General features: G+C 39.7%; 1 protein-coding gene across 1 annotated transcript; it reads right to left on the bottom strand.

Annotated features, from left to right (window-relative positions):
- Positions 1-10,498: 10,498 nt before the first annotated feature.
- LOC143773569 (uncharacterized) lies at positions 10,499-14,411 on the bottom strand. Its single transcript, XM_077260974.1, has 4 exons — positions 13,830-14,411; positions 13,584-13,701; positions 12,171-12,487; positions 10,499-11,377 (listed from the first exon to the last, which is right to left on the bottom strand). The coding sequence occupies exons 1-3, from the start codon at positions 13,838-13,840 to the stop codon at positions 12,200-12,202; spliced, it is 417 nt and encodes a 138-aa protein (XP_077117089.1). The 5' UTR covers positions 13,841-14,411; the 3' UTR covers positions 10,499-11,377; positions 12,171-12,199.
- Positions 14,412-15,105: the final 694 nt, after the last annotated feature.

The raw sequence follows: 15,105 nt of genomic DNA, 5'->3' as shown, positions 1-15,105 counted from the left end.
TTTTGTTATTTTAGGCCTTTGTTAGCCTGTCTGCGGTCCCTCCTTGCAATCCTCATCCACTGACCACAATGCTGCCTGTGTATCCATGTAACATGGTAACATAGTAACATAGTTAGTAAGGCCGAAAAAAGACATTTGTCCATCCAGTTCAGCCTATATTCCATCATAATAAATCCCCAGATCTACGTCCTTCTACAGAACCTAATAATTGTATGATACAATATTGTTCTGCTCCAGGAAGACATCCAGGCCTCTCTTGAACCCCTCGACTGAGTTCGCCATCACCACCTCCTCAGGCAAGCAATTCCAGATTCTCACTGCCCTAACAGTAAAGAATCCTCTTCTATGTTGGTGGAAAAACCTTCTCTCCTCCAGACGCAAAGAATGCCCCCTTGTGCCTGTCACCTTCCTTGGTATAAACAGATCCTCAGCGAGATATTTGTATTGTCCCCTTATATACTTATACATGGTTACTAGATCGCCCCTCAGTCGTCTTTTTTCTAGACTAAATAATCCTAATTTCGCAAATCTATCTGGGTATTGTAGTTCTCCCATCCCCTTTATTAACTTTGTTGACCTCCTTTGTACTCTCTTTTTAGTTCCATTATATGTAACCAATTTAAAACTGCCTTGAGCCTATTTTTTATTTTAGGCCTTCGTTAGCCTGTCTGCGGTCCCTCCTTGCAATCCTCATCCACTGACCACAATGCTGCCTGTGTATCCATGTAACCGATTTAAAACTGCCTTGAGCCTATTTTTTGTTATTTTAGGCCTTTGTTAGCCTGTCTGCGGTCCCTCCTTGCAATCCTCATCCACTGACCACAATGCTGCCTGTGTATCCATGTAACCGATTTAAAACTGCCTTGAGCCTATTTTTTGTTATTTTAGGCCTTCGTAAGCCTGTCTGCGGTCCCTCCTTGCAATCCTCATCCACTGACCACAATGCTGCCTGTGTATCCATATAACCGATTTAAAACTGCCTTGAGCCTATTTTGTTGTTTTAGGCCTTCGTTAGCCTGTCAGCGGTCCCTCCTTGCAATCCTCATCCACTGACCACAATGCTGCCTGTGTATCCATGTAACCGATTTAAAACTGCCTTGAGCCTATTTTTTGTTATTTTAGGCCTTCGTAAGCCTGTCTGCGGTCCCTCCTTGCAATCCTCATCCACTGACCACAATGCTGCCTGTGTATCCATGTAACCGATTTACAACTGCCTTGAGCCTATTTTTTGTTATTTTAGGCCTTCGTTAGCCTGTCTGCGGTCCCTCCTTGCAATCCTCCTCCTCCTCTGCTGACCACAATGCTGCCTGTGTATCCATATAACCGATTTAAAACTGCCTTGAGCCTATTTTTTGTTATTTTAGGCCTTCGTTAGCCTGTCTGCGGTCCCTCCTTGCAATCCTCATCCACTGACCACAATGCTGCCTGTGTATCCATGTAACCAATTTACAACTGCCTTGAGCCTATTTTTTGTTATTTTAGGCCTTTGTTAGCCTGTCTGCGGTCCCTCCTTGCAATCCTCATCCACTGACCACATTGCTGCCTGTGTATCCATGTAACCGATTTAAAACTGCCTTGAGCCTATTTTTTGTTATTTTAGGCCTTCGTTAGCCTGTCTGCGGTCCCTCCTTGCAATCCTCATCCACTGACCACAATGCTGCCTGTGTATCCATGTAACCGATTTAAAACTGCCTTGAGCCTATTTTTTGTTATTTTAGGCCTTCGTTAGCCTGTCTGCGGTCCCTCCTTGCAATCCTCATCCACTGACCACAATGCTGCCTGTGTATCCATATAACCGATTTAAAACTGCCTTGAGCCTATTTTTTGTTATTTTAGGCCTAGTACGCCAGTCTGCGGTCCCTCCTTGCAATCCTCCTCCTCCTCCGCTGACCACAATGCTGCCTGTGTATCCATATAACCGATTTAAAACTGCCTTGAGCCTATTTTTTGTTATTTTAGGCCTTCGTAAGCCTGTCTGCGGTCCCTCCTTGCAATCCTCATCCACTGATCATAATGCTGCCTGTGTATCCATGTAACCGATTTAAAACTGCCTTGAGCCTATTTTTTGTTATATTTGGCCTTTGTTAGCCTGTCTGCGGTCCCTCCTTGCAATCCTCATCCACTGACCACAATGCTGCCTGTGTATCCATGTAACCGATTTACAACTGCCTTGAGCCTATTTTTTGTTATTTTAGGCCTTCTTTAGCCTGTCTGCGGTCCCTCCTTGCAATCCTCCTCCTCCTCCGCTGACCACAATGCTGCCTGTGTATCCATGTAACCGATTTACAACTGCCTTGAGCCTATTTTTTGTTATTTTAGGCCTTCGTAAGCCTGTCTGCAGTCCCTAATTCAAATTTTCCTCCACTGTCTAAATCTGAGCTTCAACCTTCTGGCTCTCATTAAGTGCTTTTTTTTTAAAACTTGGTGGTTACGGCCTACTAACGGTGTCTGCCGCTCCCTGGTGTTGTCCTCAACTGAATAAATCTGAGCTTCAACCTTCTGGCTCTCAATAAGTGCTGTTTTTTAAAAAAACTTTCTGGTTACGGCCTACTAACGGTGTCTGCCGCTCCCTGGTGTTGTCCTCAACTGAATAAAGCTGAGCTTCAACCTTCTGGCTCTCATTAAGTGCTTTTTTTTAAAAAAAATTGGTGGTTGGGGCCTAATAACTCTGTTTGCCGCTCCCTGGTGTTGTCCTCAACTGTATAAAGCTGAGCTTCAACCTTCTGGCTGTCATTAAGTGCTTTTTTAAACAAAAATTGGTGGTTACGGCCTACTAACGGTGTCTGCCGCTCCCTGGTGTTGTCCTCCACTGTATAAAACTGAGCTTCAGTCTTTAGGCTTTTGGCCTATAGTAGCAGATATTAAACTGCATTTGGCCTACTAGTGTGGTTGGGCCTTTAAAACAGTGTCTGCTGCTCCTGGGTTTGCTACTCCACTGAACAAAGCAATGCCGCCTGTTTAGTCCTGTTTCCAATTTTGAACTGCATTTAGCCTACTTTATTCTTTGGCCCTATATCTGTGTTTCCTCCTCATCCTGCCCATTGCCCAGCCACTGCTAGATGAGTCTGCTGGTACATTGACCTAGACCACTACATTCCCCTTGCACTCTACACAGCCAGAATCTGACTCTGCTGAAAGTAAGGTTCCCCTTCCCGCATGTTATACCACCTTACACAGGTACAAAGAGGAAGGTGCAGATGAAAGTGCAGGTTCCTTTATCAGGTGGGGGGGCATACACGTTGGCGACATCACTGGCACAGGGCCCCTCAGAGTACGCAAAAGTGTCGCTGCCGGTGGGAGGCGCCCCCGCCGTGCAAACACACCGCTGTACTTTGAGGGGCCCTGTGCCAGTGCCAATGCCAACGAGTGGGCCCCCCCTGCTTGCTTAGGATCACAGCACTTGCAAACTTTACATACTTACCTCTCACTGCTCCACCGCCGTGACGTAGTCCACGTTTCCTGGGCCCACTAAAACCTTGAACCAGCCCTACCCCCCACAACTTTTGCCAAATGACCCCCAATTTCCAATGCCCAACTATTATTATAAAGTTAATTAAGATTGTCAAGCTTCAGAAACAAGAATGGATGTTTTTGGCATTAAAATGGGCACTGTAGGTGTTTTCCTGGCCTCCACTCACTGCCGACTATGCTTCCCCATTGACTTGCATTGGGTTTCGTGTTTCGGTCGATCCCCGACTTTTAGCGATAATCGGCCGACTGCACTCGACTCGACTCTGGACAAAGTCGGGTTTCACAAAACCCGACTCGATCTTAAAAAAATGAAAGTCGCTCAACCCTAGTACTGACTGTATGTTATCTGGCTTGGCAATGCCATACTTACATATGGGCACTCTGACAGTGTGGGTTCTAGCTCAGCTCCACTCTTTTTCTGAAAACTTGAGCGTGCTAATGTAATGTGGTAGAAGAACAACGGAAAAACCCAGACAAAAAATCCAAAATAAGGTATGAAACAACATAATTTATTATTAAAATTACAATGAACAGTGGAACGGTGGGGAAAATACCAGAACAGCACAAAACCTGGGACATAGAAAATACTAAAATATTTGTGGTAACATATAAAGTATGTATACGTAATGATGTACCGTTAATGAGAGACCATATAGAGGTGGAACACTGTGTTAAAATAATGAAAAAAATTTTTTTATAAAATGCATGTGCATAAATATAAGTGAAGGCTGGAACAAGTACCAATATAAATATCAAATACTGATACCAGCGGATATTATGAACAGACTAAGATAAAGCCCATAATTACCAGAAAAGCAGAATAAATATAAAACACCTAGTGGCAAGTGCTAAAACAAGTAAAGGTGCTTCTGTTATAAAGTGGAACCAGCCTAAGTGTTACCTGCTATATGGTGAATATGTCCCAGGGATGTGCCGAACCCCGACGCGCGTTTCGGCGTCTGCCTTCGTCAGGGGGTGGCTACATCCAAGGAAAGCTGGGTATTTATGGAAAGAGCAGCCAATGAGAGGGGGAACGGGTGTGGAGCGACGCACGCCACCATAGGAGGTCATCGGGAAGCGCCGACCCACAAGCCCATGCAATCCCGGCGACGCGGTCAGCTGACGCGGCGCAGGGGAACATGGGAAAGGGGGCGGGGCCACCCGGGACGCAATGCCGGCGTGCGTTCCACCCGGCCCGCTGTCATTGGATGAAGAGGAACATGTGGTACAACAGGTCCTAGGGAAAATACTGAAAGAAACTAATTAAATAAATAAAGAACGGGGGAAGAAAAGAAGGACATGTGACTACGGGTACTGACTGAAAAAATGATCATAAACAGCCGCAGGGGACTGAGAGAGAATATAAGAAACCGCAAAAGAAGTTAAGAAGAAAAAAGAAGGAATAAAAATTAGATACTGAAAATTATATATAGTGATAATGGTGATAAGCAACATTAGTAATAACAATAGTGAATATATGAATACATATTATCAATATAACTAAAAATAAAAAAATGATAAAAAAGGAAAAAAGAGAACGAAAAATTATATATAAATATATATACGAATACTAATATATCAAAGGTGCTAATAGTGTATATGTAAATAAAAATATATATATATACGTGAAGAAGAATAAAATAAAAACTGTATGGGAAAAAAACGAAACCCAATATAAAATTGGGATTAAATAGTGCAAGAATACGCAAGAATAATACGATTATTAAATAGTGATATTAATTATTGTTCTTTTTTCTTTTGTTCTTTTTTTTCTCTCTTTTGCAGCCTTGTTTTTCAATCTTGACCTGCATCGACCAAGAAGATGACACAGCCAAAGGAACCTCAAGGACATGGAAAAAGATCCACGAACACAACAAACTCCAGAATGATAAACGAAGAACAAAAGGTAACTAAAATAGAAACACAAATACAATGAATACCAGAACTAAACCATAAATACATATACTATCAGTATATATAAACGTACATAAGAATATTTATATGTAAACAAAATATATTATAAAAGGACCAAACAAAGAACCGGGAAACAAAATACAAAAGCTCTCATTAAAACCATAGTTAATAGACCATATTTATTACACATAGAAATATTAAAATACAATTAAAAAAATGCTAAAACCTTGGAGTATCAGGTGAACAGGTAGCTTAATATAATTAGAACTATAAAAAGGGAACAAAACTAATATTTTCGTTCAAACCAAGAGGATACATAGTATTGAGTGTCCATATCCATCTTGTCTCAGTTTGTGCCAATTTCTGACTAATGTTACCGCCACGTAGGGATGATGTTATTCTATCAATACCTCTAATCCTGAGTAGAGATGGATCACAATTGTGAAAAGACTTAAAATGTCTCGGGATAGTCCTTAAAGTAGAGACATCCTCCACGTTTGATGCCGCCTTAATACCATTAACATGTTCGCGTACCCGAATTTTAAGTTGGCGAGAAGTAAGGCCTATATAAATTTTTTGGCATGGACATGTGGCATAATAGATTACTATTATAGAGTAATCTATTATGCCACATGTCCATGCCAAAAAATTTATATAGGCCTTACTTCTCGCCAACTTAAAATTCGGGTACGCGAACATGTTAATGGTATTAAGGCGGCATCAAACGTGGAGGATGTCTCTACTTTAAGGACTATCCCGAGACATTTTAAGTCTTTTCACAATTGTGATCCATCTCTACTCAGGATTAGAGGTATTGATAGAATAACATCATCCCTACGTGGCGGTAACATTAGTCAGAAATTGGCACAAACTGAGACAAGATGGATATGGACACTCAATACTATGTATCCTCTTGGTTTGAACGAAAATATTAGTTTTGTTCCCTTTTTATAGTTCTAATTATATTAAGCTACCTGTTCACCTGATACTCCAAGGTTTTAGCATTTTTTTAATTGTATTTTAATATTTCTATGTGTAATAAATATGGTCTATTAACTATGGTTTTAATGAGAGCTTTTGTATTTTGTTTCCCGGTTCTTTGTTTGGTCCTTTTATAATATATTTTGTTTACATATAAATATTCTTATGTACGTTTATATATACTGATAGTATATGTATTTATGGTTTAGTTCTGGTATTCATTGTATTTGTGTTTCTATTTTAGTTACCTTTTGTTCTTCGTTTATCATTCTGGAGTTTGTTGTGTTCGTGGATCTTTTTCCATGTCCTTGAGGTTCCTTTGGCTGTGTCATCTTCTTGGTCGATGCAGGTCAAGATTGAAAAACAAGGCTGCAAAAGAGAGAAAAAAAAGAACAAAAGAAAAAAGAACAATAATTAATATCACTATTTAATAATCGTATTATTCTTGCGTATTCTTGCACTATTTAATCCCAATTTTATATTGGGTTTCGTTTTTTTCCCATACAGTTTTTATTTTATTCTTCTTCACGTATATATATATATTTTTATTTACATATACACTATTAGCACCTTTGATATATTAGTATTCGTATATATATTTATATATAATTTTTCGTTCTCTTTTTTCCTTTTTTATCATTTTTTTATTTTTAGTTATATTGATAATATGTATTCATATATTCACTATTGTTATTACTAATGTTGCTTATCACCATTATCACTATATATAATTTTCAGTATCTAATTTTTATTCCTTCTTTTTTCTTCTTAACTTCTTTTGCGGTTTCTTATATTCTCTCTCAGTCCCCTGCGGCTGTTTATGATCATTTTTTCAGTCAGTACCCGTAGTCACATGTCCTTCTTTTCTTCCCCCGTTCTTTATTTATTTAATTAGTTTCTTTCAGTATTTTCCCTAGGACCTGTTGTACCACATGTTCCTCTTCATCCAATGACAGCGGGCCGGGTGGAACGCACGCCGGCATTGCGTCCCGGGTGGCCCCGCCCCCTTTCCCATGTTCCCCTGCGCCGCGTCAGCTGACCGCGTCGCCGGGATTGCATGGGCTTGTGGGTCGGCGCTTCCCGATGACCTCCTATGGTGGCGTGCGTCGCTCCACACCCGTTCCCCCTCTCATTGGCTGCTCTTTCCATAAATACCCAGCTTTCCTTGGATGTAGCCACCCCCTGACGAAGGCAGACGCCGAAACGCGCGTCGGGGTTCGGCACATCCCTGGGACATATTCACCATATAGCAGGTAACACTTAGGCTGGTTCCACTTTATAACAGAAGCACCTTTACTTGTTTTAGCACTTGCCACTAGGTGTTTTATATTTATTCTGCTTTTCTGGTAATTATGGGCTTTATCTTAGTCTGTTCATAATATCCGCTGGTATCAGTATTTGATATTTATATTGGTACTTGTTCCAGCCTTCACTTATATTTATGCACATGCATTTTATAAAAAAAATTTTTTTCATTATTTTAACACAGTGTTCCACCTCTATATGGTCTCTCATTAACGGTACATCATTACGTATACATACTTTATATGTTACCACAAATATTTTAGTATTTTCTATGTCCCAGGTTTTGTGCTGTTCTGGTATTTTCCCCACCGTTCCACTGTTCATTGTAATTTTAATAATAAATTATGTTGTTTCATACCTTATTTTGGATTTTTTGTCTGGGTTTTTCCGTTGTTCTTCTTTAATAATTCCAGATTTGTCCATCACTTTTTCCATTGGTGCACATTGGTGGATATGTATTTATGCGTCCTCCTTTCTATTTTGTGCATGTTGCCTTGAGGTTTATTTAATGTAATGTGGTGCCAGGTGGTAGCTGTGGGCAAGGTACTCGTCTGTCATACCCCAGCTTGCTACATGAAAGCGGGGGTGCTGGTTGGGTGTGTGAACTTGCGCTGTGATGGTGCCAAGCCCGTGAAGGCCGCATTTAATTGATATTGTTGGTTTACCAGGACCAGATGTTTCACAGATCAATAAGGGAGACTACTATTCAAAAATAAACTTTTTATTGCACGTGAACTTGGTAGGGAATATATACAAGAGAAATCGGGTACGCAGTCTTATGGACGCTTTGTTTTCAACTCAAAGTACTTCCCATACAGTTTCCTTCCATTATTTCTCTATTGCTCTCTTTCTCCACTGTTTCTTACTACTTCACCACAATCCAACTTTAACTTTTACAGTTCTGCTTAACAAGATTCTTTTGCTCGCCCCACAGTTCAGTGGGTTCTTTCCCCTTAGGGTGCCAGTATAGCCAAACTAAGCTTCAAGCTCTCTGATGCTCTGGAACACCTGCCTGGGAAAATTCATCCCCTTTTCTTCAGTCTCCTCTCACTAAGGGTCACGCTAGTATGCGTAACTTCTCACCTTGGATCTTTAGGTCCACTTGCTATGCACTCCAGGCCTTATCTGACTTTGAGCCTTAAGGTACCATTACACTAAATGACTTACCAATGATCACGACCAGCGATACGACCTGGCCGTGATCGTTGGTAAGTCGTTGTGTGATCGCTGGGGAGCTGTCACACAGACAGCTCTCTCCAGCGTCCAACGATCAGGGGAACGACTTCGGCATCGTTGAAACTGTCTTCAACGATGCCGAAGTCCCCCTGCAGCACCCAGGTAACCAGGGTAAACATCGGGTTACTAAGTGCAGGGCCGCGCTTAGTAACCCAATATTTACCCTGGTTACCATTGTAAAAGTGAAAAAAAAAACCACTACATACTCACATTCTGATAGCACAAAAAAGATGATCAAAAGGCCATATTTAGAATAAAACCACAACGTTTATTTAGAACCTTAAAATACAAGCATATTACCATGGTACTCACAAAAAGTTGCCCTCAGTGTTATGTCCCTTTACCGGGGAAACAAGTACCACTAAATATGTAATGCATTAATCACTTTCTTTTGGAATTCATACTAAATAGCAAACTCCAAAACAGGTGGTGCTTGTTAGATTAAAATATAATTTATTGAACCAAAAGATTAAAAACTGTATCAACATACAACATGAATGAACCACAAGAAAAGTGCAGATTCCATTAAAAGAGGGACAAAACCACCATAGGAAAGCCACCAAATTTCCTATAACTCTGAGGTATAATTATGTGCACAATTGTAAAGTGGAGCTAAATTGCATTTAGATGTACTTAATGCTTTATTGCTAAATAAATAAATAAAATGCCATAGTAGATGCTGTCAATATAATGAACTGATGTCTAATACTTAGACTATCTTTGTATGATAGCGATGACAGCATAGATGAAATGCATGAACTAATTGCTGAAACATTTATTGTGCAAATAAAGCTCCACTAAGACCAAATAAACAAAATATATTACCAGAGCAGTATAGCGTGGCTTTCCTCGGCGTCCCTCTGCCCCGACGCGCGTTTCACAGACCGCTTCTTCAGGAGGCGTGTCTAGGCAGGGGGAAAGACCGCTTTATATATACAAAAAACTGTGCTGATTGGTGGTGATCGTGCTGGAGGAGGGTACCAGGAATGGTTATTTCCGTTTGCGGCGTAACCATGGATGTTCTGATGCAGCCGTGAGTGAGCGCAACACACGCTTTAATGAAAATGTTGCGCATGCGTGAAAAAATGCCTTCTGCAGCGTTACTATGGATACTATGATGCACCCGTAAGTACACGCTGTGCAGGCTGAAAAGGGAGCATTGCGCATGCGTGAAAAAACGTCATCCTTGACGTTACTGTGGATATCCCTACGCTACCAAAGTGAGTGATGTGAGGAAACGATGTGCATGTAAGTTGCGGCTGTGACAATGTAAAAAGGCCGTATCACCCATACGTGTACTTTAAAAACTACTAAGACCAACTTCAATATTAGTCAGTGGCCAAGATTACCGTGCCAAAAGGTCTATAAGACCACTGTGTGTAAAAAGTATATGTGCCATGTATACAATACCGAAACTAATGCAAATGCCGAAAGTGGGGAATGAGTTACTAAGTTGATGAATACCTAAGTGTGGGTGCAGAGGGAATAAAGAGAATAATGTCGCATGTGCGAATGGTGGACCGGTTTGGAAAAAGTGATGGGAAAGCAGACCAGCGGTGTCCCAAACCCATCATCGGGTGTGATGAATAGGTCTGAGGCAGCGCAATGGTCCGCCCCCCATCACCACCTGGTCCCATCATAAGGGCATGCGCACCTATCCAGGGTGAAATAAGTAATGTAAGGGAAAATACTACCGACACCTAAATGAATGTCAACCGAATGATGTAAATAGGTGACCAAAAATTTATTTTAAAAGTATTAATGAGTGACCTATGAGCTAACTAATTAATAGATGAGTATAAAGTGCCAAAGTTAGATGAAATGTGAAACTGCAAAACTGTGCAGTGCCTAACTTTACATTATGCCAATAAAATACATTTAGACTGTAAATGTAAAACAAATAATATAAAATAACATAAATAGATTGACATAAATAAATATGTTAAAACCTGTGCAATAAGAATAAGTGCCAAAGATTATAAAAATGGAAAAAGGGAACCAGTCCATGTGAAAAAAGTGCAAAAGTAGAAAACCAATGTACTGTCCAATGCTGGTTACAAACAATATATCACAGGAGACATATTGCGATAATTCTTGAAAAAGAAAGTTCAAACTTTTGTTGGGATTGTGATAGTCATTCACCTCCGAAAGTATACGATGTCAGCCAAAAAATCCTTGTATGTGAATGATAATATCATACACCAACGTAAGTCCATTGTTGGTTCCAAAATTAATGGTATCACAGAAAACTTGATGTTCACATTTAACCACCACGATGGAAGATGTTCAATCTCTGCAAAAATGTTCATACTTTCTTGGAGTTATGATAGTCCTTCAACTACGAAGACATACGATTTCCACCAAGAAGACCTTATATGTCAATGATGATATCATACACCCACGGAAGTCCCTCCGAAAGCATCCAATATCAGCCAAAATGTTTATATATATAGATAATATGGTGTAACAACTAGGATAAAAAAAACAATTATTAATAAAATGTTTAACAATACAGACATACAAATTAAAAACCCCTACCTAATGCTTCCAACATCAACCTTATTTGTTTGTGGACCTTATATTTACAAAAATGCTCCAAACCCAGAGTTCTCATTAAGTCCCTGTGGTGTCAGTGTGCCTAGTCTGTATATCCATTGGCATTCTTTTTTGGCTAGCCTCTTACTTAGGTCACCCCCTCTGGATCCAAGATCAATGGAGTCTATACCCTTAATTTGTAATGCTCTAGAATTGCTTTGATGGAATTTCTTAAAGTGTCTTGGAAGTGTTTTGAGCATACTATCATCTTTGATTGTTTTAGCCTTTTCAATATCTAGGCAGTGTTCCCGTACTCTTATTTTTAATTCGCGGCTAGTCATGCCAATGTATATTTTCTTACACGGGCATTGGGCATAGTAGATCACCCCTTTTGTGTTGCATGAAATGTTGGTCCTGATTTCAAATTTTCTAGTGCCATCGTGATTGAAGAAAGAACGGCCTTTTTGCATATTAGCACATCCTTTGCACATACCGCAAGGGAAAAAACCTTTTCGTTCGCCCCGTTTCTTGTTGGTATCCTGTCTTTTGGGATCATATGTACTGTGTACTAACAAATCACGTAAGTTAGGAGCCCTTTTTGCCACAAATGAGGGGTGCTCTGGTAAGATCCTGTTGAGGATGGTGTCAGTTCTCAAAATTTGCCAATGTTTTAAAATGGCAGTTTTTAGATCATGCCACCCATCACTATAATTTGTGATAAACCTTACCTGGTTGTCGTACTTATCATGAGCAGGAATCAGTTGATTCTTATGCAGCAACTTGCTTCTTTCGGTGTCCCTGGCTCTCCTATATCCTTTTTCAATGGTCTTTTTGTTATACCCTCGGTCTCGAAATCTTCGTTTTCAATCTTTTGATTGGATTTCAAAGTCAGAATGTTCAGAACAAATTCTCTTGACACGAAGAAATTGTCCGATTGGTATTCCATTGATGGTGGATTTAAGATGAGAGGATGACGCATGGAGTAGTGCATTGGTAGCTGTTGGTTTTCGAAAAACCATGGTGGAAAGATGTCCGTTAGATTGAGCTGTAATGGAAAGGTCCAAGAACTCTATTTGATGTCCAAACTTATATGTTAATTTAATATTTTGGTCATTTTTATTGAGTTCCTGCATCATAATTTCTAAGTCACTAGAAGGACCCTCCCAGATGAACATAATGTCATCAATATAACGAACCCAATGGTGAATTCGTTCTACACCCGGAATTTTTTCCCCCTGAAAAATTGACCACTCCCAGGCTCCCATAAATAGATTGGCATATGAGGGGGCACAAGTCGCCCCCATAGCCGTGCCTTGTAATTGCAGGAACACCTTTCCATTGAAAGTGAATACATTATGGGTAAGTACAAATTCAAGCAGAATAAGAACCAAATTGGCCATATCCTTATTGATGTTACTGTGTATAAGGTATCTACTGATGGCTCTTAGTCCATCAGTGTGCCTTATTGAGGAATACAAAGCCTCAACATCAGCAGTCACTAAGACCATGTTCTCTGTTAAATGGATATTTTCCAGATGTCCAAGGACTGCAGTGGTGTCTTTCACATAAGATGGTAATTGTGTGACCAGTGGCTGAAGAAAATGCTCGATGATATTGCATATAGTTTCACACAATCCTTCATTAGCTGCTATGATAGGCCTACCCAGCGGATCAAGCTGGTTTTTGAGCACCTTTGGGACCAAATATAGAGTGGCAAATCTAGGCTCTAATTTTTGATGTATTTCCACCAGTTTTTTGGGGATGATGCCGTTTTCAAAGGCCTCTGTAAGTATGTCCACCAATTCAGATTTGAATTTAGAGGTGGGATTATATGTAAGCTGTTTATATTCTTTAACATTGTTCAACAGCTTATTGGCCTGAGTTTCATACTGTGAATTGGGCCAAATAACTATATTGCCTCCTTTGTCGGCCATTTTGAAAACGACATCATCCCACATGGTTAGTTCCACCAGTGCTTCCCTCTCTGCTACCGTTAGGTTATTCCTCGAACATTTTTTGGTTCGTTTGATTCTCTCAATATCTGCCGCCACCATTCTAGTGAAGGTCTCAACCACTGGCACTGAAGCTAGAGGGGGAAACTTATGTGACTTATTTATAATGTGCATTGGGAACCTACTCACTTCTGGTTCATTTTCATCCAACAGGGATTCCAATGCTTCCAATGCTTCCTGTTCATCACTATTTGTAATATTTTTTCCCATGTCCTCTTTGTGGTGCAGTTTTTTCAGCACTATTTTCCTAGAAAATAAATGTAGGTCTTTAATTGCCACAAATGGATTCAAGGGGGATGTGGGTGAAAAGGTTAATCCTTTCTGCAATACTCTCATTTGAGATTCAGTAAGGGTATGTAAAGATAGATTGATTACCTTGACTCCATCTCCTTTGAAGTTCATGTCTTTTTGAGTAGATTTCTTATGAAAGAATTGCCTAGTATGGGGGCCACGGTAGTTAGATTCTCCTCCTTCACTCATGGAAGAGAGGGATGTAATGGACAAACTTCTCGATGCCTCTCTGGGAGTATACATATTTTTTATTTGCCATCGGAAAATTTTGTTTGTTTCAAAATCCGTCAAATCCCTATTATATTTCTTTTGTTTGTTGAGGCTAATGGTCTCCTCCCATTTTTCAATGTCTTTGTCCAGATTTGAGATCATGGTCTGAAGTGCCTCCACTGAAAGTTCCTGCTGTAAAGATTTTTGTAATGATTCAATTTCTGTCTCTATAGTTTTTAAAGTAGAGGCATTTTTTTCAATAATGATGTTAATGAACTCAAAGGAACAGGTGTTTGCTGCTTTAATCCACTTCTGAACAAGATTTTCATCATCTAAATCAAATGTTGGAAATAAATTGATTCTTAATCCCCTGGGGATGATCTTCTGAGCAATGTAATTTTCTAAGGTGATTTTGGTCCACCAGATTTTTGTCTTCTTGTGTAGTAGATTTTTATATTTTCTAATGACTTCTTGGTTGGACCTGGAAGTACAAGTAGTACCGGAACCTGCACTTTTTAAAAAAATATTATTTGCTTTTGCCTGCCAAGAACTCTCTTTGGCTCTGAAATCCATGTGGGTGGGCTGTGTTTAAACAACAGTAAAATGTCATGTAACTCACAAAAAGTTGCCCTCAGTGTTATGTCCCTTTACCGGGGAAACAAGTACCACTAAATATGTAATGCATTAATCACTTTCTTTTGGAATTCATACTAAATAGCAAACTCCAAAACAGGTGGTGCTTGTTAGATTAAAATATAATTTATTGAACCAAAAGATTAAAAACTGTATCAACATACAACATGAATGAACCACAAGAAAAGTGCAGATTCCATAAAAGAGGGACAAAACCACCATAGGAAAGCCACCAAATTTCCTATAACGCTGAGGTATAATTATGTGCACAATTGTAAAGTAGAGCTAAATTGCATTTAGATGTACTTAATGCTTTATTGCTAAATAAATAAATAAAATGCCATAGTAGATGCTGTCAATATAATGAACTGATGTCTAATACTTAGACTATCTTTGTATGATAGCGATGACAGCATAGATGAAATGCATGAACTAATTGCTGAAACATTTATTGTGCAAATAAAGCTCCACTAAGACCAAATAAACAAAATATATTACCAGAGCAGTATAGCGTGGC

Source organism: Ranitomeya variabilis, chromosome 5, assembly GCF_051348905.1.
Source record: "Ranitomeya variabilis isolate aRanVar5 chromosome 5, aRanVar5.hap1, whole genome shotgun sequence".
Lineage (NCBI taxonomy): Eukaryota > Metazoa > Chordata > Amphibia > Anura > Dendrobatidae > Ranitomeya > Ranitomeya variabilis.
The sequence above is the reverse complement of the archived record's forward strand: the minus strand, read 5'-3'. Positions and strand labels throughout refer to the sequence as shown.

Excerpts from the sequence above, each read along its gene's own strand:
- LOC143773569 (XM_077260974.1), bottom strand. Across the intron at positions 12,488-13,583 it reads TGGATGAAAATGAACCAGAA|CTCAATCTAACGGACATCTT; the intron begins GTGAGTAGGTTC and ends TTTCCATTACAG.